Source organism: Anas platyrhynchos, chromosome 4 (assembly GCF_047663525.1).
Source record: "Anas platyrhynchos isolate ZD024472 breed Pekin duck chromosome 4, IASCAAS_PekinDuck_T2T, whole genome shotgun sequence".
Taxonomy (NCBI): Eukaryota; Metazoa; Chordata; class Aves; order Anseriformes; family Anatidae; genus Anas; species Anas platyrhynchos.
Window position 1 is genome coordinate 46,809,248 of NC_092590.1, and position 27,624 is coordinate 46,836,871.

General features: G+C 39.9%; 1 protein-coding gene and 1 long non-coding RNA gene across 6 annotated transcripts; both read left to right on the plus strand.

Annotated features, from left to right (window-relative positions):
• Nucleotides 1-1,352: 1,352 nt before the first annotated feature.
• LOC106015140 (uncharacterized) lies at nt 1,353-7,285 on the plus strand. Of its 2 annotated transcripts, none has more exons than XR_005265508.2 (3): nt 1,353-1,991; nt 2,071-2,167; nt 5,360-6,189. It is a non-coding gene; the product is annotated as an uncharacterized lncRNA (long non-coding RNA). The 2 variants fall into 2 exon arrangements; XR_001186963.5 differs by lacking the exon at nt 5,360-6,189 and adding an exon at nt 6,410-7,285 and having other exon boundaries at nt 1,359-1,991.
• Nucleotides 7,286-7,914: 629 nt separating this feature from the next.
• QRFPR (pyroglutamylated RFamide peptide receptor) lies at nt 7,915-26,634 on the plus strand. Of its 4 annotated transcripts, XR_005265643.2 has the most exons (7): nt 7,915-8,334; nt 18,303-18,461; nt 18,806-18,867; nt 19,681-19,916; nt 21,489-21,586; nt 21,717-21,839; nt 23,711-23,851. XR_005265643.2 is itself a non-coding variant. In XM_038178825.2 (6 exons), the coding sequence occupies exons 1-6, from the start codon at nt 7,995-7,997 to the stop codon at nt 23,712-23,714; spliced, it is 846 nt and encodes a 281-aa protein (XP_038034753.1). In that variant the 5' UTR covers nt 7,915-7,994; the 3' UTR covers nt 23,715-23,851. The 4 variants fall into 4 exon arrangements, 3 of the variants coding, with proteins under 3 accessions (XP_038034753.1, XP_038034752.1, XP_027312681.2); XM_038178825.2 differs by lacking the exon at nt 21,717-21,839 and having other exon boundaries at nt 21,542-21,586; XM_038178824.2 differs by lacking the exon at nt 23,711-23,851 and having other exon boundaries at nt 21,722-21,839.
• Nucleotides 26,635-27,624: the final 990 nt, after the last annotated feature.

The following is a 27,624-nucleotide window of genomic DNA, read 5'->3' on the forward strand; positions in this document are numbered from 1 at the left end:
TCTGACATTTCTCCGTGTGAGAAATTGTACCTGTTCCTCTTCCATAACTGTTGCCTGAAGGACGTGATAAGACTGTCATGTCTGGATATCCTTTCTTTTTCTGCCCCCCTTATTTGTAACACTAAGGATGTTAATAAAGCCTTGTTTGGAGATTAACCTGTATTCTACAGATTAATGCGTATGCTTGCAGAAAGCACTCAGACACATCCTGGTTCCCATTAGTATGTGCTGACATGGCTGTGACACACAATTCATGGAGATACGTTAACTGAAAGTAAATTAGCCAACCTGTCACAGAAGTGATCATCATCTTTTAGTTAAGTCCAAAAACCCCCCCAGACCCTTAAAAGTACAACAATTACTTCTGAATATTGTTGGTCCTGGAATCTTCCATAAGCTTTCGACTAACTAGCCTAAAAATTTATTTATAAAGATTATGTTCTTGAACATGTCTGTGCTTTTGCAAATATATCTACTTCTGAAATATTTTTTGGAGGAGGTGAACAGCAGTTGGGAACATGCATAAAAGCAGCAGATGTGTGATAGAATGAGCCTCGTACTGCTTAGCACATTGTGCTATTCTTTCTATCTGGAGTTATGCAAAATATTAAAAAATGAGAATGATTTAATATCCTAATTGAAAGAGAGAAATGACTCATTTGTAGCAAGCTGACCTAATTTACAGTAATATGGGGTATATGAAATTAATCTCACCTAACAAACTTGTTGTGTAGTAGCATCTTAGCAGGGTTAGCAATCACAGTGGCATTACAGAATGCTTAAAAGACACACAGGTTATGGCCAGAGAGCCCTATCATCATTCACATGAACTCCACATTGCCTGTCCTGACCAGATTAAGGAGCCTGTGATTTATCCCTATTTGAATATGCCTGAATTGTTAAAAATAGTGCTGTGTGGCACACAGGGGATTTCATAAACTGATTTTTTTCTCCACTCTGAAATATTGTTATCACTTTTAAGGTAGGAAACTACTGCTCATCAGACCCAACGTCTAACAAAACACATTGTGCTGTAATAAAACCTTCTGGAGTTTAGAGGGACTGATCCAGCTGCTCTTGAAATCATGGCAAACAGTGAACACCCAGGTCAAAAAGGGTAGGGTTAGCCATTTCCTGAGATTTTGGGAAGTGGTGATGTACACTGACTTCACTGAGAATATTGCTTGCTAAGTCATCAGATGGTTTTTGAACATCTAGTCTGTGGATTCCATAGAAGTGTGATATTTTTAATTACCTTCTCAAAGGAAGTGCAGATTGAACGCAAGTATTTGAACTCAAAGCAGGGTAGCTGACACCTCTTTTCATTACAGTTGGAGCTAATTTGGAACGGCCTGCATCTTCCACAGAGTATTCCTATGGGCTCAATAGCCTTTCATTAGTTGTGAGGTTTAATTAATGTTGGATAAATCACAAGCTGACTTTTGTTTCCACAGTGAGTTGACTTAAAGCTTTCACCCCCCAGAACATCACCAGTTGAGACACAACTGAGCTCTTGCAAGCTGAACGCTGTCTGATGCCGGGGCTGGTGATAATGAGAAGAGCTGTCTAGAGAACAAGGAAAGGGGATGATGAAGTATCAGCATTTTGATGCTCCACTCAGCTGACAGCGTTGGCTTTGATGTTAAGACCAAGGTCACCTGCTGTAAGATTGCCACACCATGATTGATATTGATGCTTATATTAACACTGAAACTTTTCAGCACAGCAATTTACTATGTATGCTCAACGGGTCACTAGCCCACACTAATTTGTCTATCAACAGGGTTTTAGGGCTTGTTAATTTGGGACTTGATTTGCTTCTTAAGCCAGTCAGTGGATCATGAGCCACATATGCTACTTGTAATTCCTCACAAAGAACTCAGGCAGTTTGGGCATCCTTGCATCGTGTTGGCAGCTGCTCCAGAAGAAGAGCAGTGTACGTGTCTGACCAGCTGGGCACAGCGATGAGGCTGCTGGGGCTCTGTCTGCAGGTACAGTTTACAGTTGTCACCAACTCAGTCTCCTTTGTGGTTATTATCACAGAGTGATTAGCACCTTTTTCTCTTATAGCTTTTAGTAATTATCGAGTGACACCTGATCCAAGTGCAAAGCAGGAGAAAATTGACCTAGTTTTCAGTAAGCTTTACAAAAGATGATCGATGAATCGGTAAGTTTTAACTTGGAAAAAAGAAGGTAGGCTCAAATTATCTTGATTACAGATGTCCAATAAGCTCATTTTATTTTTTAAAGTACATGTTCTAATAGTTTATTTTTCAGAAATAATCTAGGATAGTTTATATAACTGAATAAAACTGCAGCATTACGTTCTTTAGGAAAGAACTTTTTCTGAGGTATACTTGATACTTGAGACTGGGTGACTGAAGTTTTGTCAGATAGGTCAAATAGTTTAAATCCCTACCTGACAACATCAAATTGATCATTTTAAATGCTTCTGTTTATAATAGCTGAGAGCATTACAGTATGGTCCTCATATCAAAACATTTTCATAATATTCAATGCACAAAATCATGACTCGCTTAAATTTCAAAATTTAAGGACAGTTCTTAAAAGAGCTTTCTTTCAAAATGGAACAGCTTCCTTTGTCAATCTCTGCAACACCATGCTCTGTATTTCCCTGGAGAAATTTGGATCCAAGGGTTTACTCAGCTTTTGCTTGGCATTCAGTACTGAATATTATGGTTTGTGATAAATAGCTCTTTATTTGAGAAGGAGAAGAGGAAAAAATACTGTAGTACAGACATTTAATAAAATGTTTTGCAAATGACAACGCTGAATATCAGTATCAATAGAAGGAGAGGAAGAGAAAATGAGAACTGGTTTATTAAGAAATGAAATAACCTTCTATTCAGCTTGCACCAGGCTGACTTCTCCATTTAGAAACAGTCAAGGTAATTTACACGTTTTTGTTCAAGAAATAAAATATAGAAGTTAACTGCTAAAAATGGCGCAAGGTAATAGTCTTTTAAAATTAAATAAAGCTTTGTGTGATATTCAACCAAAGTCTTGAAAAATAGTACAAAGATGATGATTTAAAATGAAAGAACTATCAAGAGGTAATTTGTGATTTTTAATGTATTTGGGGTTGACCAGGCAGCTATCTGAAAGATTTTTATTATCTAAATCCCTTGGCTGTAATTGTAAATGATGTTTACATGAAGGTTTGAACGGATTTTGGGGTACATGTTGTCTAGAAACCAGTGAAAGAAGTGAAAAGGACATGAGCACTATAAGGAGTGAGGATGTGGTGCTGGAGGATCATGGTGCTGTCCCCATTATTTGCTGGTGTACGTTACTACCAGTCAAAAGATAACAGAACTAGATTTATGACTGGCCTTGGTGAAAGTGGTTTGCTGAGGAATTTGTCACTGTTCCTAATGAATGGTCTAGTCTTGATATTGGATCACAAGACAAAGAAGTTTAATGTAACATTGGAGGAAAGTGTGGCAGTTGATAACTGGCTGTGAAAAGAAGTTGATTTTCTGTGTATGTGAATAAAAGAGAATACTGATTGGGATTACCATCAGAAAGAGAACAGTTTAGGGATGTGGGGATGGATGAACTGCTTCTCAGCACAAGCATGTGGAAGAAATGGGGGAAATATTCCTTTTCCTCCTTTCCTATACATATGATATAAATGAAAATGGAAAGTGATATGACTACTTAAAACACTAATCAAGGAGTTGGCATTTTTGCATATATATATATATATGTGTATATATATATATGAACAATGCTTGCAGGTTCATAATGGCTACTTTTTTTTTTTACTTGAAGAGTGTGTATAATCTAAGAAAACTGTAAATATTATAACTTTTTTTTTTTAAAAGCTGTGGACCTGTTGATTTTGTTTGTTTGTGTTGGCTTCATTTGTTCAACAAGGGAGAATAGAGGAGGAAAAGGAGAGTAGAATAAAACCATTCAATTTTATTTTTTTTTTCTTTGAGCATTCCTCTTTCTGCAGCTTATTTTTGATTCCCCAAGTTCCTCCTTTAATATTTCTGGATGACAAATGGCAGGACAAGATAAAATACCTGAAAGACTGTTGGAAAAGTCTTCATTTGTGGTAGGAAGAAAAGCTGGGAAGGAGCCCAGGGGAAGTTTGTCAGAGAGTGTAGTGAAAAGTAAACGAAGGTAAGTATCGTGCACATTGGGACCTATTAGAAATGTGCTTTTTTGAGGGGAGAGACTTCCATCAACTTCTCAAGGTGATTTTAAAAGGCTCTTGCTCAACGAAACAATTTCTGTGCCACCTGAACTATTTGAGGGGCTGGGAGGCAGTGCAGAGGATAGAAACTATAAAGCAAGTAATGTCAGAACAGTTTTAGCAAGGAAGTCTTGGTTTGGGTGAGCAAGAAACTGTGTTGGGGATGGCTGCTATTTTTTCCAGGTGTTGGGCTATCTGTGACTCCTCCTCAAAAACAAGATTATTGAGGTCAGGCTTCCCTAGATTAAATGAAAACACTGCTCTCCTACACATATTTGTTCTTGCTTCATCTTTGTATGAAATACGATGAGCAAGCTATATGGTGCTGTAAAGTTTGTCTCTGTCATGCATCCATGTACGGTCTGTACATGAGTATCAGTGAGAGATGGGGCTGGGATATAAAACCAAGCAAGGATCACTAAATCTAGAGGTGTGCATGGACCCAACCTCGGAGACAAAAGACTTCACAAGAATAAAGATTTATCAGCCAGCAGTGTTTATCAGCAGGATCACACAGCATGCAACAAAACATTTTGGAGTTGGCCCACAACCTAGGCTAATGTAATTCCTTTTCTGTTCAAGTCGTCCAACATACTTTGTAACTATGTGCAACTCTACCATAGATTCTGATGATTTTCTTAATAATTATTAAGTATTATTTTAATAGGTGCTTTATTTTTGTTGTACTCTGAAATTACCTAATGATAACAATAACCTGTTCCATTCCTTTGAAGAATGATCCAAAAAACAGTGGTGCCAACATGGATTAGAGGTGAATACATTCCCAACATACTTACCAAAGGAACCAAGGCTAATAATGTTGACTAGCCATTGTTTGAAGCGATTGTTAAAAAGCTGGTAATATAGATCTGAAGTATAGATCCAAAGTCTTTGGAAATTTCAGGGGAGTGAAAGAAGAGGAGGGATTTTTTTCTGGTGATATCATCATCATCAATTTCATTCACCCTTAATAAGAAAGGTGCATGAAGATTTGGAAGAAAAAAAGGTGCTTTTAAATTTTCTGTTTTAGGGTTACACAGTAAGCATTTGATTTCTCAATGTGCAAAATGACTGCTGATCACAGTTTTTACAAACTTCACCTGTGCAAATTGATTTCTTGTTTTCCCTTCACAGCAGCCATACACTGAACTTAATGCTTGCTATTAAAAGGGGAAAAGCTGAAGTGAAATTATAACTTCTTCTAGCTTCAGAAGAGAAAAGGTTATCACCTGTGCATGAGCTGACTGGTGATATTTCTCATCCTGCAGAAAAGTCACTGTCCTTTTTGAGAAGAAAGTGTCATTCTGATGAATCATCTAATCAAAAAAAATTAGCATATGGTGGCATGAAGAAATGAGTGTTTATGACAGAGTACAGTCTGGTACAACTCACATTTCACTGCTTTTCATGCTTATCAATCTATAGGTTTGTGGAAAAAAATATATAATTTACTTCAAGTTGAATTCAAATTACTGGCAAACCCAAAACCTGATCTTAGTTCAAGTAGCAAGGTTGTTTCACCAGAATACTAGATACAGAATTAAAATATTTCTAGCCATTTAATCAGTAAAAGGTTTAAATATTTTGGTTAAGCATAATGAAAAATACACTGTTTCTCTACAGCTAATTATTTGTTAGAATATTTTTTGTGCGTATTTTCAAAACTTGATTTATATTTGTAAACACATCAGTTTCATGAATAATAATCAGGGGAACAGAGAAGTCTCTAGTAAATTATGATCTGTAAAGGCATATACATGCTACTAAGAGCCTTTATTTCACAGCATTGTACAACCTTTTGCAGTACTTAAGACGTAAACTTGTTAAGTAGTAAAAAGATCATGTAATGGCAATATCGATGTCCCATTGCAGTAAATAGCAAAACTCCATAGACTTTGATGGAAACAGAAGAAGGTTTGGAAGGAGAAGATAAAATATAAGGAGAATTTTTTTTTTTTTTTTTTTTTTTTGCAGTTTTTAATAAAGTCATGCAGGAGAATGTAAATATATATATGCATGTAAGTATTTGACAAGTGAGGTAGCAGTTTAGTTGCTGAATTCTAGAAAGTGGAAAGCCAGCTGAGGAAAAAGAAACCAGTTTTCTTCAAAAGTCTCGTTTATTCCTTCTCTTTTAAGAACCGATGTAGTACTGCCTTCTTATACATGCACACCCTCTCCTTTCAGTTCTAGAGAAAAGACATTACATGACAGCTCATCTCACTGAAGAGCCGCACGGCAGTGAGGAGAGTGAGCAGCCCCGCACTGCTTGCCATCATGACCTGCAGGAAGGGAAGCAGCAGGAGCCAGCAGTGGCCAGGGGTGCTGAGCCATGGGGTGCAGGATGAGGCAGAACACTGCCTGCCCTGAGCTGTCCTTCTCCCTGCTTACCAACCCATCATAGTCCCAGAAAGCTGAGAAGTCACTTCAGTAATTTCAGCAGTTTTTAGATGAGGATCCCTTTTGTAACTCAGCCCTATTTCCTCCAAATGAAATTTAATTCAGGTCAGGGAGCTGGGCAATACAGTTACTAGTGATTTGCCATATTATTTTTTTGATGTCCGTGCTGTTATTGCTTCAGCCAGGAGGATCAACAACGCTCACAGAGAACAAAACTTTCAGTAAATCCTACAGTCATCTTCTCCATGTGAGTAAATACTCAAGACAAATGATATCTGTAACATTACCTGCATCGTGCTTTTTTCATTAAAAAGCCAGCTAAGTCTGCAGCAGATGTAATAGCATGCTTCTATAGCCTACAGCTTCAAGATTTCTTTGTATTATGCAGACCATTCAGATGTATTTCATTTTTAATGCAACTGTTTTACTATTTGTAATGAGCAATCATAGTAATAAAAAAAGGATAGATGTGCAACAAATGTCCCTGTAAGCCATAAAACCTGATTATTTGCAGTATTTAGGTGAAAGCTTATTCTCCTTTGTTTGTAAAGTTCCAGATATGCTTGGATGCGTTTGCAATCAATAATACAACACTTCACTCCACAAACACAATGACTGATCTTCTCGAAGTTCGAGCCTCCTTTATTTCTGATGGGAATGAAATCAGCTGAAACGCAGCTAGTTTGGGTGTTAATAGAAGAGCTTCTAAATGCTGTTTTTGTTACTAATGTAATGGGGGGAAGAGCAGGGAAAAGGAGGAATGGGAAAGGGTGTATGAGGAAACTACAGGGTGGTTTACTGTGGTTTATCTCGTTTAAGGCTGGAATGAAGAGGAGCAGTGAAAAAGCTGAGTGGAAGGAGTTGTTTTAGGCTACGCCTGGTCAAATCAGTGCAATTAGACCCCGAACAAGCCTGCCTGCTCTGTGGAACGCAAGCCTGGCAGTGCCATTTGGGGACTGAAAAGTGAGCTTTTCTGGCCAATGTGGCAGGGCTATAGGGCCAGGTGAAAGGGGCTGCCTGAATTTTGGGACCAAAGCCTGGAGCACTCGCCCTCCACACCACGTACGGGGGACGAGGAGCACCGGGCCGGGGGCTGCCCCTTCGCGGCCGCGGCGCCGCCCAACGGCCGCCCCTCACAGAGCGGCGGGGCCGTTAGCGGGGCGGTCCCGCGCTGCGCGCTGATTGGCCGCCGCCGCTCCCCCCGCCCCGGCCTGAGGCCGCCGCCGCCTCAAAGTTTGCCGCCGGGCGGAGCGGTGGCCGCGGCGGGGCGGGGGCTCCGCCGCTGCGGACGGGGAGGGTTTCGTGCGGCCGGCCGGCCGGGCGCGCTGAGGGGCTGGGAGGAGGGCGGGTGGGAGGTGAAGAAGGTGTCGCCATGCGGTCCCTGAACATCACCCCGGAGCAGTTCGCGCAGCTCCTGCGGGACAACAACGTGACGCGGGAGCAGTTCATCGCCCTGTACGGGCTGCGGCCGCTCGTCTACATCCCCGAGCTGCCCCGGCGCGCTAAGGCCGCCTTCGTCCTCGTCTGCGCGCTCATCTTCGCCCTGGCGCTGTTCGGCAACTGCCTGGTGCTCTACGTGGTCACCCGCAGCCGCGCCATGAGGACGGTCACCAACATCTTCATCTGCTCCCTGGCGCTCAGCGACCTCCTCATCGCCTTCTTCTGCGTGCCCTTCACCATGCTGCAGAACATCTCCTCCAACTGGCTGGGCGGTGCGTGCCGCCGCGGGACGGGACGGGACGGGACGGGCTCCCCTCGGGCTCTCCTCGCCAAAAATGCCTTCCCTGGGGTAGCCCGGGGCTGCCCGGAGCTGCTTGCCCCCGGGGGTGCCGGTGTGTGGGTAAGGGGCTGTGCACAGGTCGTGGGGGGCTGCGTGAGGCGCTCCCGAGGTGGCTTTTTTGCTCTAAACTTGGAGTCCGAGCTCTGCAGCCTCTGGTGGGGAGAAGGCTGTGTCTGTGGAGAAACGAGGGAGCGAGGAAATGCACAGGGTTTATCTCGAAGCGATAAAGTGATGTATTAGTTTCAACGCATCCTCTTATCCTAGGAATTATGTTGTATTCCCACCATTATAAAGGACCTTTATGATAACCAGAAAACACCTTTTCTAAAAAATAAAATGCATCCCAGATCCAAAGAATTAAAGTAACATAAAGGCAAAGGTGAAGTAACGTTAGCAAGAGGGTGTTTCTCGTCCTTTTCTTGGCCTTAGGGCCATTGTAAGTGGAAAAATAAAAGGGATGGCTTTGCAGCAAGGAGCAGACAAGGTCTCGCGTGGCTGCAAATTGAAATGTTTGCAGGAAAAAAAGATTGTTTGTGAAGTGATGTTGTTAAATTGCAGTTTCCAGGCTTCCTGTGGTGCTCCTGTTGGGAGATAGCAGAGGTTACCTCCCGAGCACTGAGGCTGAATTCCAGCGCATCTGATGGACTCGAGTGCGGGGTGGGAATTGGTCAGAGGGGATTTGAAATGCACCCAGACACCTAACGCAAGGAGAAGTCGGCTTTACTTTTGTCTCAAAGCCAGGAACTGTCTGGGAGAAGGGATGAATATGAAACCACAGGTGCAAATGATAGTAAATCCAACTTAAGTAGTTTTATAGCTATACTGCTGTGCCTTCATTTTGACTGTTCAAGTTCTCCTTGCAGATGAACACAGCAGAAAGTTGTTGCAGGCATCAGGAGGTCCCACGTTTGAGTGAAAGGACTAAATTGGGTAGCTTTCCCTAAAGGTTAGAGTTGTCTTTCCCCCAAGATTAGAGTTGTGATTCCCCTCCCTTGTATTGGGGATGACAGTCTGTCAGCCTCAGGCCGTGCATCTGACCAAGAGCCATCTAAAAGCGGGGTCCGATGAAGCCTCCACCTGAGGTGAATTGTAACAGATATTGCAGAGGCATGTGGAACAGTGTGAGTGAAGCATGTATATTTCCCTTCATCTTATGTTACCTGATGCTTGACGAAATCTACAAGTAGTGAGTGTAGAAATGGCATGGTTGCAACAAATATCTTCGGATATTCAGCACTTGGATATTTTGAAGTGTGCCATTGTGTGGATTTTACTGTACTTTTTGCCTACCTTCTTTGCAGTGCTGGAGCTTTTTAAGTGCAAATGGATTCATAGTCCCATTGACTTTGATTTCAACCTTTATGGTCCCGGTAATATAACTGGATTTAACTAATGTGGTATTGGCAGGGCATAATAAGTAGGATAATTGATGAATCTTGCCCTTCAGTGGGTGGGCAGGGAGTGAAGCAAAACTCAGGGAAATGAGATGTAAATTGAAGGTGTCCCAGGGGTGCCTGATTCTTGAGGCTCACACTGTGAAGCATGAATGGTGATTACAGTTATACTGCAAATCAGAGCCTGCCAGACTGGGAGGACTCTTTTCCTTACTTGCTTTAAAGGTGTAATTTTCCTTTTGCCTTCCATTTCCTAGTCTGAGGAGGCTTTATCTCATCCACCTTAATGCAAGCTGCTCTGAGTAGTGCAAGCTCCGGCTCTGTTAAGAAAAAGCTGCTTTGACTATGCAGTATATTCCTGCTGGACAAAGTGGTATGTAGTGAGTCATTTGATGCGTGAAATAGCTCTGGGTTGCTGAGCATTTAGAGCCACTTCACTTCTTGTTCTAGCTGCACTCGTATCACTAAAACAAGCATCTGTACTAGTTGAGGTGTGCTGAGACACAAGTATGTTATGTACTTACTTTTGAGTTGGAATTGGTCCTTTTATTTCCATGCCTGTGTGCAGCTGTTTGTGTTTCTTTATCTTCCTTTCCCCTTCAAAGGGGCACAACAGAGCAGAAGTGAGGGCAGAACTACATTTGCTCTAGGATGAGATAGAGAATATGCAGAGGTAAGAACAGCCACAGCTTTAAAGTAGCTGTTAACTTTTAAGCCATTCAATGTTATCTCCATAATGGGATGCTATCAGGAAGGAATAATTACCTTTCCTTCTAAAGTGAGAGGTGAAACACTTTCACCCAAAAGGCGTCCAGCTGTGCTTAGTTTACAGTAGGACTCCAGGGAAAACGTTGATAGCTGGCAATGTGAAGTGAGTCAAACTGAATGGTGGAATCACTCCTCTGTAATAGATTGTGTTTGTCGAAATTCTTTAGAAACATAAGATTTCTACTGTTACACTTACCAGAAGGTAATTAATTTCCAGCAGAGATGTGAAAGGCACTGACACGACTTCTTCCACAGTATGTTCATTAACACACTTAACTTCACTTACAGTTTAGCACCTGGAGTTTCAACAAACTGAACGTGCAGCTTGTTTTGCCTGGTGATCGTGCAGTGCTAACATAGCTGCTAGCTCCACATATGCAGTAACTGGGACCAGCTCCATCTTGACTGAAAATGGGTGAATCCGTATCATTTTCAATTCTGCAATCCGTTACAAATCTGTATAACAGCATGAGACTCTTAAAGTGATGGTATAAGATTCAATTTCTTATTTATACTTTGCAAATAAAAAGGATGTAATGTCTAGATGACCTTTACATAGAAATTCTGCAAACTAATCTCTCAGCAATGCAGAAGATCCTGTGGAAGAAAATTAAAATTGTGGCTTTGGCATAAGTGATCGTTGGTATAATTTGTAGGAAGAGGATGAGAGTGGAACTTGAATAAGAATTGAATTGGTGCATGCAGCAAAGGTGATCTTGGTGCAAACTGGAGTGATTTGAGGATTTTGCTCAGTTATGATCACAGGTGGGAGATAGCAGTAGAGGTCCTGTGGTCATGCTGATAGCTGCCCTGTTAAGTGTCAATTTGGGCTTTTGTCTGGGCCAAATATCTAAGAGTTGCTTTATTTTCTGAAACGGATTGGTTAGCTGAGTAACAGTGATATCTTTGCAGAACTGCCTGCAGCAACTGGAATATTACTTCTCATGTTGTATAAATATAATAGCCCCAGCAAAAGATAAAGTCAAAACATGACATTACCATAGACCTAATACGTGTGCTGCATCTTGCTCGTGAATTTTGCATCTTATCAGACAGGATGTGTCTTCTTAAAACTGGTGTTGAAGGCTGTTTTTTCCTATCGCCTGGGGAGTATTGGGTCACCTGAAACACTATAAAACACTGCAGCATTCAAGATGACCTCGTGTATCTTTTCTGGACTCTAGGCACTATGCAGGAGAGGTTTGTCTTCTGCCTGTTGCTGTCTTATCTGCCCATTATGTATAGCTGCCTTGCTTCCTGAGTACATCTAAAGAAGCAGTAAAGGTCTTCTTAGGCACCTCAGTTGCTCCTTGGCACAACAGTTTCCTCATCTCTAAAAATTTGGCTGAAAACCGAGTGGTGTGTCGTAGCTGGTTCTGCACTGAGGGTGCTTTCTGCACCGAACATCTGTCAAGCAGTACGCTACCTTACAAAGTTTCTGCATGAGAATGCATAAACATTCCCTTCTGACAAAATCATCATCAATAAAATCACTCGACCTTTTGTCTGATGTTCATAGGGATCTCTAAGCTCTCATTTCTTATTTTCAGTGTTGTTTCAGGACCTTGTTCTCCCTGGCTCGCTTCTGGAATGTTCCTTGATGCCGGACAGTTTCCATACGCTCTCAAACTCTGCTGACATGCTGTTAGGGTTAACACTAGGCAGTAAAACTGGAGATGAGCTTCCAATAACTGGATATCTTTTTTTAAGCTTTTTTTTTTTTTTTTTTTTTTTTTTTAAACTTTTCAATTTAAGTTGTGTCTAGACTTGGTATAAATCAAGTCAGAGACGCAAGAACACTCTTCATCAGTCTCCTGCAGCGTAAGAGGTTATGTCTTTGGGTTGTCTGCGTCCGTGAGAGCAAGATGATTTTAGTTCTCTGTTTCATTGAAATCCTGCCTTTGCGTTCATTCTGTCACTACTATTGTTTACTTTCACAGATGTGCTTATAAGTAGAGGTAGGAATACAATTCTGGAAGAAGATAGTTTGAGAACAGGTTATCCAGTGAATACCTCAGTAAAGGAAATAATGGGTTCAGGATTTTTTAAAAGTATAATATACTGGCAGGATGACATCTGACAAAAGCAGCAAAAGAATGCTGATAGAAGAAAACTTGTATGTTTAGCACAGGGAATTTCTGCAAGTCGTGGATCAATATTCAACACAATGATTGATGTAAAATGTTTGTTGTTGCATTAATCAGGCAGAGAAAGCAAGCAAGTTGAAGAATGTGGATGGATTGGTTAGTGTTTTATCTGGGGTGGTTGTTATATTCTTGGCAGAAGTACCTGACAACCTCTGCCTTGTCTGGAGACTGTTTACTGTGTCCTGTTCTGCTCCCTGCCACCCCCTCAGCTGTACTGCTCGCTGTTTCTGCTACAGCTGCAAATGGCATAGTGCCCTTTGGTGGTCTGGTGTTCTAACAGCAGTGCGTTGCTGCAGAGCTCTCCTGCATCCTTGCACATTGGTATTTGTTTTCACTCATTGATTGCTTTGTTTTGCTGATCTGAGTTTGCCCGAAGGCTGTGATGCCTGTTTTGGTGGCTTTGTCAAACCGTGGGCAAAGCTGAACGCGAGCTTTTTTGGGGAAGGAGTGTGGACAGTGGAGACAGAATTCCTTGGCCAGCTAGCCCACGTTGCGTGCACACTTTAAAATCACAGCACAGAGGGGATGGCGTGGACTATACCACGTATTGGTAAAGAAATGTGGGCTGTTCAAGGTACCTGCTCTAATTGTGTGGGCTCAAACCAAACCCTTACGTCTTGTCTGCTGTACTTGACCTTAAACAGTGAGGTATAAATAACCACAGATCTTCCATTATTGTGTGCTACGCTCGTATGTTGTTTGGGGCAGAGCAGTGCATAATGTTCATTATTCTTTACAGGGCACAGGTGAGAGGCTTGTGCGTCACAGATAGCAAACTACTAAAGATACAAGATACCTGTATACCCAAGAATCAGTATAATACAGTGCCATGCCCAATCTAGTATGAAGGACCTTCAAGGATACAAGCTGTATTATTGCAACTGACTTGTTTTCTGCCCCGAAGTTAAAAAAAATAAAAATTCAAACCTTGCTTGCATCAAGGAAGCTGGAGAGAACTGTTTTGGAAGTTGAGAGAGAGATTTTTCAGTCCAAGGGCTTGGTCAATAACACTTTAACAGAGGAAGCTGCTATTCAACTTTTACCAGAATGGTTTTAGAATTTTGCCTTTGTTACCCTAATAAAAGAAAAATAAACAGATGTTCCAAACAGTGGTGATAAAATGGCAAACTTAGAGATACAGAGACAACATCTGATAATGAAGATGCGAAGAATTGCTTAAGGGCATACTGTTCATATTTGCAGCCTTCTGAATATGTTGTCATTGGGGAAAACTCTAATAATTGATTGAATAAACCATACAGTTTTTGGCAGTGCATGAGGAATACTTTTGGGAGCGTCTTAGCTGCTTGCAAAGGAGAAGCAATTAGTTATTTTCATTCCCAGTAATCCCCTGTAAGTTTTCTTTTTTTCATTGGAAATGGTTGGTATTAAATGCTTCGGTGCCTTCTTAAGTAGTGATCTATTGGAGGTCTTTGCTGAAAGACTTACTTTGTAGAAAGTTAAACGTTTTAATACTTTATCACATCTTAAATATGAATATTTTAAAATATTCCAAAAAGTCATGTTTCTGTATGGGGGGAGTATGACACTTAAGTGGAAAATGAGCAGGCATAAAAAGGAGATACTTTCTCAGCAAGTTTCTCTTTAAAAATAAATAAATTTAATGGCCTTTAGAAAGTCCTTGAAGGATATTTGTCAGGTTCTTTTCACTACATACCAGATTCCTGAAACCACTTCATGGTTTGCAAAATAACTGAAGCAAAGCTCTGTTCTGAAGGGTTGAACATAGACACAGCTCCCCCTGCAAGTGAAGAAGAACCTAAGGAGTAGGTGGGGTGGGAGGGGGTCAAGGAATGGAGAAGAAGAGGAAAAATGCCTTTTTTCTTTTTTTTTTTTTTTTCCTGCAAATAAGCTACAAATTTCTTTATATCAAAGATGAGCTGCACAGAAGCAGTCAATAGAAGATGATTTTCTGTTTTGAAGTTTTTCCCTCTTTAATCCTATGTCTTGCATTTACCAGGCGATCTATCACTTTGAAGCCCGATAGAAGAAATCTAATTTTAGCCCATTACCATAATACATTCATGGAGCTATTTTTCTGCTCTTAATCGCACTTCTTGTCTTTGGAAGACAAGACAGACAATAACTTTTGTGCTTTGTTTTCAATGATTTAAAGGCTGCGGGAGTTCGAACTTAAAGGTTTAGAAATAACAGAGCAACCCGCTCAGCTTGGAAATAGCGAATGATGGAGCTTCTCTTAAATTCCTTCACTTGGCACTGAAGGTGGCTTTAGTAATTTATGTCCATTTCAGAGAGTGGGCCTGAAGCTGTTGCCCTTCCAGGATATCTGGAGCCCTACTGGCAGGGCTTTCTTCTTAAGGTTGGAAGCAAGGATTCTAGGGCCCTTTTTCTGCAGTTCTCTTGTTCAGTGATTACAGCCTTCCCTTACTAAAGGGGAAGGAAGAAGAGATGCATCATCTGTGTTTGGGGAAGGCTTAGATCCCATAAAAACTACCTCACCTGTTAACATAGGCAAGGTTGTGTTTAGTATCCACAACACTGTGTTGAGTTTCAGACTCCAAGTCCAGGGTATTTATAAATGGCAGCGTTCAGCAGAGGGCTGAAAAAGGATTGGAACCAATTCAGATATAATTAAGGATGATGGAGCTGGATCTCAAGTCTGAGGTCAGATGAAGTTTGGTGAAGTTTTACACATGAAACACTGGAATGCCTCAGAATTTCAGAAGATAGGAACTTGTGTAGTGAGTGACAATTCAAGGCAAACAATTCCCCTAAAGTGATGTGGTAACATTAATGCAAGTTGATATTCAGAGATGCTGGCCTACGTTGCATGAGGAGCTTCAGGGAGGTTGAAATACTGTTCTTACTATTGATACATAGAGGCTTTTTGAATAGCTTTTCATTAATGTCCTTTTGAAATTTTCTTGTTTTTTGCTTACAAAACATGTATGGCTGTTGTTTTTCCTTGGCCACAAAAGTTCAACCCATTAAGGAACTGAGATGTGTAGGTGTGACTGAGCAAGTGTCTATTTCAGCCAACTTCACCTGCGATGAAAAGCATCCTTTTGTTTCATGATTCTGGAAGTGGTGATGCCTCTCTTCATTTAGCTCAGAAGGCTTAATCTACAGATACTATGCAGACTCTTCCTTTTACTACCTTTTTACCAGTTACTTATACATTAGTTAGTCACTTTTGGGGAATTTGCCTTCAGAGTTGAGAAGTGAGGAATTTTTGCAGCCTTTTTTCTTGGAGATTAAATGAATGGCATAATGGTAGTCTGTGCTCTTTGACTGTTATTGGGCAGAATATGGGAACATATCAGTAAAGGCAATGAAAGTCTGGGACTTCAGTGAAGGAATCTTGTATTACAGTCAAACCCCTACAATGGAGTATAGTTCACATGGACTCAACTATTTGACTTCTTTCAGGCTATGAAAAACAGCATGTGATGAAAGGCTTTCTGCTACAGCTCCATCACTCAAACTTGGACTCATTTATTGAAAGAGAAGATTGTACACTTAAAAAACTACATGAGCAGAAAAGCAAAATTTAAATATTTTTATTTTTTTGTCAGGAGCTTACATGTGTAATGCATCCCACATCATACTGGGTTTGATGAGAAACAAATAAGATGCCAAGTTAGTCAGATAATGACCGTGATGACCGTGTTTTGTGGGAGGCTGACTTTGTGCTTACTTTGTTCTTGCCAGCTCCCTGACAAAATACGTTCTAGGTCAGAAACTGTGGTGAGAAGCAGACGTACAGCCTTCTATACAGTTCCTGCTGACCATGCTAAAATTTCAGTTGAATAGTTTGAAATTGGGCTGTGTGGTATATATTTTTAATTCTATTTTAAGACAGATCTTTGAGCATGTTGACTGTTGTGCTGGTGCTGATTATGTATTTCAAAGGTCCTTGACTACCATCCATTTATCCCGTCTTCCCTTTCCCTTTTTTGAGCTACAGAAAGTGATTTTTTCCCCTTCCTAGTTAGGATTGATCAAACCAGTGGCAAACCAGTTCCTTCTAGACAGAAGTTTACCTGGTCCTTGTTCCCTTTATGGAGAGCAGGACTGAGTTTTGATGGCTTCCATTTTGTGTTCTTAATGTTCCCTGTGCTTTTCTTGCAGAAGGTGCCTGTAGAATCTTAAAAATTAACTTAGACGAATGGTTATCTGATCCAGTTCTACTATGAGTTTATGGAGTGTATCTGGGTAAGGTGTAAATAATGATGATGTAAAGGGAAATATTGACAGCTGCTCCAGGAGCACTGAACTGTAAGCATGTAAGAGAACTGTAGGAATGCAGATACTCAAAATGATCTAAGGTTCAGATATGGACAGAAAATGAGTGAACAAGGAACAGGCTGGGAAAGGTGTTAACATAAGATTTTTGTTGAAGACTTATTTAAACACAGTTTCTGAGATGGCTGGACTTGAGTGTGAGTAATGGAGAATAAATGCATGATGCTGCATAAATACAGCATCTCACTGGATTTCAACATTGTCATCAACATAGTGAGTTAATTGGGGGGAAGAAAGGTGATTTGGAGAATAGAAAAATGATGAAGAGGTTGAATTTTTCTCTTAAGTTATGCATAGCAGAGGACTTCTCTAATATAACACTCAGCAGAAGGTTGTGTTAAGTGCCAAAGTGTACAAATAGAGTGGTATTTAAATGAGCAGAAGAAATGTATTTCCAACAGCAGGAAAAAGTCAACTTCTAAACAAGTGACTCTAAGACCTTGTAAAATCTAAAGGGTAATCTGCCAAGGTAAAAGATAGTATCCCTGTAACATTTGACAGTAAACGGTGGAAGACTTGGTCATAGCATAACCTAAGTTGGAAGGGAACCACAAGGATCATGTAAGTCCAACTCCTGGCTCCACACAGGACCACCCTAAAATCAGACCCAGTGTCTGAGGGCATTGTCCTAACGCTCCTCAGTGCCATGACCACTGCCCTGGGGAGCCTGTCCCAGTGCTCAACCACCCTCTGGGTGCAGAGCCTTTCCCTAACCCCCAGCCTGACCCTCCCCTGTCCCAGCTCCATGCCGTTCCCTCGGGTCCTGTCGCTGTCCCCAGAGAGCAGAGCTCAGCGCCTGCCCCTCCGCTCCCCTCCTGAGGGAGCTACAGGCCGCCATGAGGCCTCCCCTCAGCTTGCTCTGCTCGGGGCTGAGCAAACCAAGGGACCTCAGCTGCTCCTCACACACCTTCCTCTCCAGGCCCTTCACCATCTTGTAGCCTTCCTTTGGGCACTCTTTAATAGTTTTATGTCCTTCTTATATTGTGGTACCCAGAACCACACATAGTGCTTGAGGTGAGGCTGTACCAGTGCAGAGTAGAGTGGGAATAACAGTAGGCATTAATATGTCCTTAGAACTCTTGTTCTTATGGGTGTAGTATGCACAATGGAAGAATGACTACTGGAAGCTGCATTTGATGAATTGTTTAAATAGGAGACTTAGCAGTTTAACTGTTTATATATACATGTATATGTGGAAATGCTATTTTGTTCTTTTGCATGATATCACTTTGTATAACAGTAGACTTATTAGTATTTTTTCTTGAGCCACAATAGTTGCATGTTTCACTTTCTGACTATTGCAGGTGCCTTCGCGTGCAAGATGGTACCATTTGTTCAATCCACTGCTATTGTAACTGAGATTCTTACAATGACTTGCATTGCTGTGGAAAGACATCAGGGAATTGTGCATCCACTAAAAATGAAGTGGCAGTACACCAATAAAAGAGCTTTCACGATGCTTGGTAAGCCTCTTCTTTTTTTTTAAGAGAGGTTCAAAATGTGCAAGCACTGCTAAAGGAATGTCGCAATTGCAAATGATCCTTCCATTGTAACACAAAGAATATAGATAATTGTGCTGACACAAATTTGTACGTACGTACTGATAAATGAAGGTATTTTGAGAGAAGAGAAACTGATAACAGAAGATCTTGCTGTTATAGATATGAATGTTGACTGATGGCCTCACTGAAAATCACTATTAAATAGTGTATTTTGCATGGTTTTTAAAGATGAAGCTGTTAAACTGTTCATACCAAAACTTACGCTCCTTGTTGTACAGAGTATTAAAAAAAATATTTGTTTACAGGCATAGTCTGGTTGCTGGCAGTTATTGTTGGGTCACCTATGTGGCATGTTCAACGGCTTGAGGTATGTTTGGTGAAATGGGAATTTGTATTTTCAACTCAGTCCTTCCTGGATCTTTTTGCACCTTTAGCAATGAGATTGAATAAGCTCTTGAGAAATGTAAGAGGGGAATAACAGAAACGGAGCTTTTGTTTTATGTGCCAGCATAAAGATGAATAATTTGGACTTGCATGCACTACAAAATGGACTGCCAGCAGGGACTAGTCATGTCTACAATCATGAGGTCAAAGAGCACTGATTGTATCTGGGGTTTGCACTGTAGCTTCCTTTTTTTTCTTTTTCTTGAAGTGTGCTGACTCAGTAATGTAGGATTTAGATTGATGTTTCAGGATGATGATGTCTCCTGCAAGATTTTGAAGAACTGTATCTAGTTTAAAGTGTAATCAACTGCCCGTTATAGTTTAAGGAGTTACTGTACACTTCTGGAAAAACAAAACAGAAAAAGACTTGCCAGAATCTGTTGCTTTTGAGTCTGAATGCTACAAATTTATTCTAAAAAGTTGAATATGTGAAGTGTCTGTACACGTATTCACAAAAGATGTAGCTGAGACTTCCTTTGAAAATCCTGGTGTAAAAAAGTTTTGAGGAGTGTAACATCTCCTCATATTTCTTTTGTCAACGTGGGTCAATACAACACTTAGTGTGGAGAAGTGGTTGGAAGAATTTTCTCACTTTAAAAGGTCTTTCTGTTGAATTTCAGTTCTTCTATTAAGAACCAAGAATATTTCAATAATGCCTTATTTTTTTTTTAATTTGTTAATTTTTTTTTTTACCCTTGGGATAATTACTGTAGTGACTCCTTTATGCTTGTTACAGGTTAAATATGACTTCTTGTATGAAAAAGTCTATGTTTGCTGCCTGGAGGAATGGGCCAGTCCAATTTATCAGAAGATATATACCACCTTTATTCTTGTTATACTCTTTCTTCTTCCACTGATATTGATGCTTTTTTTGTACACTAAAATTGGTTATGAACTATGGATTAAGAAACGAGTGGGAGATGCTTCTGTTCTTCAAACCATTCATGGGAATGAAATGTCTAAAATATCAAGGTTTGTAAAATAAAATACAATCGGCATTTTGACTTCTAGAAAGCTATTTTTATGGACAGGTTTTGAGAACCAGTGCAAAGAAGCCCATTTTATTTGTGGGGAATTCAGCAGGCATAGCCTGTATTTTTAAAGCTAGCTAGTTATTTAAACAAAATGCCCATATTAATGCAACTTAAATGGTTTTCATCAAAATGTAGAATTACCATACCTTAAATGTCAAGCTCTCAATAAATCCGATATCCTTCATCATAAAATCCTTCTTTTTAAAAGATGTAGGTCATGAGTTAGAAAGTAACTTGGAAAAATGTTGGTAGGTTATTTCCTTACATTCTATGGAAAGTTCTTTATAGAACTCTAAGACTGTAAGTACTGCTTTATGATCTTATAAGTTAAACTGGTGTGTGTGTGTGAGGGGGAATCAGAACTCACTTTAAACCTACTTTCACACAGTCAATCTTGTTATAACTTCGAAAGAGTTTTTGAATGTTCTCTCATTTGTTTGTGTGAGACTACTTGGATAGTAGCTCTCTATCTGAAAAGTTACGAATTTTGTTCACTGATAATTACTGATTTTTGTAGGTTTGTTTACATTTATAACATGTTTGCTAATGAGCACTACATATGGGCTGCCCTTCATATTACTTCTCATTTTTGCCTTTAATTTGGCAAATTGATCCATTGAATGATGTGCTAGAAACCTCTAACAGGTCAATTCATTGAGGAGCATATCACCTTAAACATGTACTGTAAGAAATAGCTTCAAGCTGCTTGTAAGTGATGATTCCTTAGACATTTGTCTAATAGGGTACCCAAGAAAGCAGATATATTTATCAGTCGGAACTGAAAGAGGATGCAGTCTTATATGAGTTAAGATGATGTGAGCTTTGGGCTACTCCCTGGCTTAGTGAATGTCCCACGTAGTGGGAGGATTCTGTAACTGCGTTACTTTAGCTCAAGTGAGATTTCTGTCTCGGGATCTAGAAGTGTGGTTATATGAATAATATATCATTTGGAGAAAAATGATAAATTCATGGGTACATTGAGCTTGTGAGGCATTCTGGTACAGGCAAGGGAGAGTATTTCTTGCTCTCAATTCCAGCATTTTACTTATCAATAAAGGCTGAATGTTGCAGGCATAGCTTCACCTACTCTCAAATTCTTCGTATAATCAGGTGCTGCACGTATGGCAGTGCTCCCAGTTCTAGGACTGAACTCTTGTTTTTGGAGCTATTAATGGAATTTCATGGCTTTTAACCCATCTGTTACTGTTGGAATTACATCTGCTTGAATAGAATGAAAATGCATTGCAAGACAGGCTCATGCCATTGCTTGCTGCTGCTATGGAAATGCCTTGCTTTCCTGACAAGGAAATAACAGGCGTTATTTATTTACTAGTTTTATGTGCTACCACAGTTCTTATTCAAAGGGAATGACGTGCTTCTGAGCATCTTCCAGGGTTTTGTTTGCATCTGCAATCATCAGACATGTTTGCGTGTTTCACTCAGTGAAACATATGTAAACCACAGATCAATTCATAGTGATTCAGTATGGAATGTCTTGATGCAATTTCAGGAAGAAGAAGCGAGCAATTGTTATGATGGTGACAGTGGTGTTTCTCTTTGCAGTCTGTTGGGCCCCTTTCCATGTGATCCACATGATGATAGAATACAGTGAGTATCTGCAATGTGTCATATAATGAAGTCTTTCCTAGTGTGCTTTTTCTCTTTTCTGATAATGGAACTACAGATTATGAAAAGCTAGCGCTGCTGCAGCATTCGGCTATAAAATACTGTCTGTTAGCACAGGTTAATGGTGTGCTTATAAATCCTGAATCACTGTCTTGTAATGGAGGTGCGTAATCAACAGCAGATGAATTATTCTGAAGTCTGAGGGATAGAATGTTCTGCCGTGCTCACACAAAATGTAAGTACATTTCAAAAAACCTCTTATCAGATGTGTTTGGGAAATACCTTTTATCTGAGATATACTTGTGTGTCAGCCATATCCCCTCTTTCCTGCTGTGTATGTTTTTAAAAAACAAACAAACAAAAAAAAACAAACATGATCCTTATCTCTTACTGTAAACCTGACTTTGTTGCAGGAAGGTTGGGAGGGAACCCAAACTCTCTTCCAGCTCTTTTAGAATTTATATTCTAAAAGAGAAGGTTGCCATTGTTTTCTGAACTAGTACAGCACATAATCCAGTTCTGAAAAGGAGGTTTACTGTTCATAACGAGACTCCAGAAATAGCAAGACTTGAATATTAGGATGGCAAGCCTGTCTCTGTAGATTCATTTTCTTTCTGTCTGTCATCCTCCCTAATTTGCTGAAAGGTCAAAAGTACCAGGCTGGAAGGTAAAAGTTCTTTGCAAGTAGAAAAACCCTTGAACATGTAACTTTTGAAATTAAATTTAAATTTGATACATGAAGACTTCTATTTGCATCTACATAAATTATCATACTACTTTGAGTTCAACTGCTGTGAAATATTTATCCTTTCACTTGGCCTGGTTTTAATGAGGTAGGCATGTTAGAAATATAAATACTGGACATCACGGTGATAATGGTGAGGCACTGGAACAGGTTGCCCACAGAGGTTGTGGATGCCCCATCTCTGGAGGTGTTCAAGGCCAGGTTGGATGAGGCCCTGGGCAACCTGATCTAGTGGGTAGCGTCCCTGCCCATGGTAGGGGGGTTGGAACTACATGATCTTTAAGGTCCCTTCCAACCCAAGCCATTCTGATGTTATGATAATATCCCTTTCTTATTATTTATAATCCATCTGAACTTCCTCAGTGCTCTTGGTTGGACAGTAGTTTTGAAATACACTCCTGTTATCTGCCCTCTTCACTATTTGCCTAAATTTGCTCAAGTCTTGCACAGTTCACTTCCTATCTCCTACCTGGGTACTGTGACAGGATGTGGGACTGCAGCTGGCAATGCCTACTGCAGCAGTGGCTGTTGTACTCTGAAAATGCAGCAGCCATTTAGTTGCCTTCTCTTGGAGATGAGATTGTAGGTAAGTTAGCAGTTCTGTAGCCACTTAGCAGAACCAAATCATGTCTATATGTGGGAAGAATAAAAAATACAAAGCTGTGGCTATTAGAATTGTTTGACTTGTCCCGTGATAGGGTTGCCTGTAATGATACATGAATGGGGCTCAGTATAATACTTTGCTTTTTTCACTGCCAATTTGGTGGATTATTTCAGCTGCTGCATGGCCTTTATTCTGCTGTGTACTTATTCCAAGTTTGGTAGCCAACTATTTGAATTCAAGGAATTCAATGTGATCTCAGTAATTAAGAGTGAGATATGACCAAGAAGATAGGTTTTTTTTTTTTTTTTTTTTTTTTTATACTATGAGATGATCCGTGCCAGCAAAGATGAAGAAGACATGAATAGTTGGTGGCAAGACAGGGATTGGTGTTGTGGTGTTACAATACTTATATGTTGGAGAAGGATGTGAAATGCAGAGCCAGAAGAAAAATAAACGAGGCCTATATTTAGGAAATAGAAGTTTTCTGTTGCTTTGCCGCTAAGCAAGTTTTTTGGCTAATAAATTGCTTATTTTGGACTACTCTGTTCTTCCTGATGTATATACAAAGCAGGGCTGTGTTGTAGATTGTGTTCTTTCCTTGCTGATGAAATCCTGTTGATAATATTAAAGGCCTCTAGCAAGGTTTTTTGTAGACATTAAACAGAAACTTCTAATGCCATACTGGATATGTATATAGACTAAACAGTGGATATTTATGTCATTCTGTGCTTATAGCATACTTCCTTTTCCTTTCCAGGTAACTTTGAAAATGAGTATGATGATGTAACAGTCAAAATGATCTTTGCAATCGTTCAAATTGTAGGATTCTTCAATTCTATTTGCAACCCTATTGTGTATGCTTTCATGAATGAAAACTTCAAGAAAAATTTCCTGTCTGCCATCTGCTTCTGCATTGTCAAAGAAAATGTGTCACCAACCAGGCAACTTGGAAATTCAGGGATTTCTATGAGGCAGCAAAAGGCAAGCGTTTCTCAAAGAGATCCCACTGACTCAGATGAGGCAAGGAGGGAGGCATTCAGCGATGGCAACATTGAAGTAAAGTTCTGTGATCAACCGGCTTCAAAAAGGAATTTGAAAAAGCACCTTTCCTTATTCAGCTCTGAGATTACTGGGCATTCTGTGTTGGGAAGCGGACAGTAGCATAACACAGGTTTTCAGAAGGGGAAAAAAATGTTCTCTTTATATCATAACTGAATGAGCCATTTAAAGTAGTTTTCTACTTTAAGTGTTGAAGTGAGGGAGGGGGAAAATAATTTTGATTATTATGTTGGAATAATGGTCAAGAAAATATAATATATTTTATAAAGAAAAGGAGTGAAATTTTGGAAAACAATCTCACTGTGATTTCCAGAAAAACACTTTTCTTCCTCAGCTAATTTGGGGCTTGCTTGCCCTCTGATTTAGGTATACCAAACAACTGTTGGTATACATGGTCTGTTTATTCTGTCTGGTTCCTGGCACTCTGCTGGACTGTACTCTTTGGAATGCCAGAAGACAAGAACTATGGAGAGCGTGTACAGTTCCTTTGGACAGCTTAGGAATCTTACATGGGTCTAACGCTGTTTATAAGATATGCTCTATGCAGCTCTGAGGACAGAGAAACTTCGTATCTGAGTTCAGGAAAAATGCAGACTGAGATGCAATTCTGTTTTGCAAAGTATGTGAAAGCCAGCCAGAATTGGTTCCGAAGAAATCATGATTTAGATTTCATGCATGTCTGGATTTTGTTAACAGGAAGTTAATAGAAACTAACAATGCATGTATAACTAATGTGCTATTTTTACAAGTTAATTTTTGGGTACAAATTTAAAGGCCAGTGTCCTTCCCTGTAAACTGCATTATTCCTCCTGAAAAAGGTAGAAGTTGAAAAAGTGCTATACAAAACTTTTTTTTGCTCTCCTTTATCCTTTCACCTACTCTCAAATTCTTCGGAATTTGAGTGGATTAAATACTGTGGAAAGCCAGTATTACAAAGTCGAAATCAATAAAATTCTAAAAAATAAATAAACATTGCTATCAGTGTGTCCAACTGAAACTGTGTAAAATCAAAAGTTCCTTATGATTGTGGGACTGGGAAAAACAAACAAACAACAAAAAAAAAACACAAAAAAACTGGGATCTAGAATGGTATACTGTGATCTGATCCCACAAGCAAGGCTTTGAAATACGTAATTTACAACTCCAGTTAAGTTTGGTTTGAATCCTTTGATTGCCTGTGAAATGTTGATGCTTTTCTGTCATCCCTTGCTTTCCCTAGTAGATTTTGTATTTTGTTTACACATAATTGTCAATGAAAATGATTCATTGATATTCATGGATAATTTGGAAGTACACCGGTCCTTCTGTGTAATATTTACAGTTGGGTAAGGCATTCTGATGCTGGCTTGTGACATACTCTTTGTTATTTATTTTACTGTGTATGATATACTCTTGATGTAATTACAGAGAAAGATTCTGAACTTGCCCTGACAGCCAGGAATTATGAGCACTCTTGTTTATATTAGTATATATATTAAATAAAATACTGATTTCAGAGAGCTAGGTCTGGGTGAAACAGCATGAGTGAAATCAGATTTTGCCTCAGTCAGTCATGCAAACATTCCCCTGTGCATTACCTTTGAATAACGCTGGGAAGCAACAGCAGCAATTTTTGCCTGTGATTACCTCTGTGATTTTCTTTGCATTTTTTAGTTCAAATTTATAGAAATGTCTCGTAGTGAAGTTTTCTACCCTGCAAATAGGAGTTCAAAGGTTTAACACCATTTTCCTTGGTGCAGAGTTGATCTGGCTGATATTGAGAACTGCGTGGTTTAACGGAACATATTACTGAAAAGCACTTTATCTTAAGCTTTTCACTTTATTTGTATTGCTAATTTCAATGACATTTTAACAACAAAGTTGATAGCTGCATTGTAAAACTTCCAAGTATTTTGTGTTTCTGTTTTAACTGTTTCTTCTATTGTATCATAAAATGTTATCTCAACAAATGACTGTTATAGTATTGTATTTTTTTAATTAAAATTCCATTTTGGCGTTGCTAGTGCTGTTTGCACTGGGAGCATCTACAATGAAATTTGAGTCTTTTTTTTGTTTGTTTGGAGATTTATATAAGCTTATATTTACATGTTTAGGGATTAATTTCCAGTTCTATTACAAGTTCCAGCTGCTACTGTCATCCTGAGAGATGTGATTTAAAGGGCTTTTTACTGAAAAAGGTAGGACGGGGAAAAAAAATCCAATCTTGTTGTAGGAGAGAAAAATGGTATTTCAGCGCAGATATGTGGTTACAGTTAGATTAATGTAAGCCAAACTAATACAGACAGTTCTTGTACATCTTAATAAACTATATCATTAGTGCCTTTTGACACAATAGTTGTCTCGAGCCAGATAATCTTGTGAGAAATCCTAGCTGCAAGGAATAGAAGATGCTTTATTGAATTGAGCAGAACCAAGATTTTGCCCATGTTTTCTTAATTTGCTGGAGCTTTAGCTTTGATTTAACTAACACATCATTCTGTTGAATTGAGTCAATTTTCTGTCCAGGCTAATAGCCTGTCCCTGTCTGTTGCAATGGCTCATATCATGTGTTTGAGTGTTCGGCTGTGACTGGGTACTCTATCCAAAGGGAAAGCTAATGCTGCTGTGGGGGGGAGGGAACAAACCACTCTTCTCCCAGATTTTCTGTTACTAGAATTTCATGGTGAGCCTGATCAGAAAGCTTTCTGGATAGAGACTTACTGGTGGGTAGAAAAGATAGCCACCAACTGAGAACATTAATCAGCTGTTATGTTTGTTGAGGAAAAATGCTTCTTCTGCAAAGTTGTTGTCTAATCTGTTTTAATTTCAGTTTCATTTTGAAACAAAATTTATTTGCTCAAATTAATTTATTTTTTTTTTTACTGTTCTCAGCAGTGAGGATCTATGCCTCTAAAGTTACGATGAAATGATGCCAGCAACTGGTGTAGATACGATGAAGCCATGAGTCTGAAAACATCTCTGGGATGGGGAGAAAAAAGGGGTAAAAATCATATGAAATTATTTCCTTGCAGTGTTTTAATCTTTATGTGGGAGATTAGTTTCTTAGGATATCAGGTGGATTTTTTTATGGGTATATTTTTAAACAGTAGAAATACGTACTAGGCTGTGATAGTTCAAGTAGAGAGAGAGGCTTTTATTGAGGACGCTTGGTTCCGTTACGGGCTAGCACAATGTGATTTAGGCATGAAAAATCTGAATGTAAGGAACAGTGCTTGCAGTTCCCTGCAGCACCGGCAGGGTTGTTGTAGGACATCTTTGGTACTGAGAGCAGGGGCCCTGTCGGTGCAGCACAGGCTACGTCCAGCAGAGGTGTAATGGAAGGCCTCATGGAAGAGGGCCTGAGCATGTGGCACTGCTGGCGTGGTGTTTGGGTGTGTTTATCTGTGACAAGGAACAGCTGGAGCTGTGCACAGCACACCCCAAGGACAAGACGGGATCTGTTTTATGAGGGGGTTAGTTGGTGATCCAGGGAAACCGTAGCTTGAGTTGTTTTTATTCAGGGTGCCAGGCGGCTGGTCTCCACTGATTGCGCTTAAAGTATGAGCGTTAAGTGTTGGTTTTGTCACCTGGACAGGGCTGATGTGTCAAGGTGCTGGCAGGGGGCTACTGGGC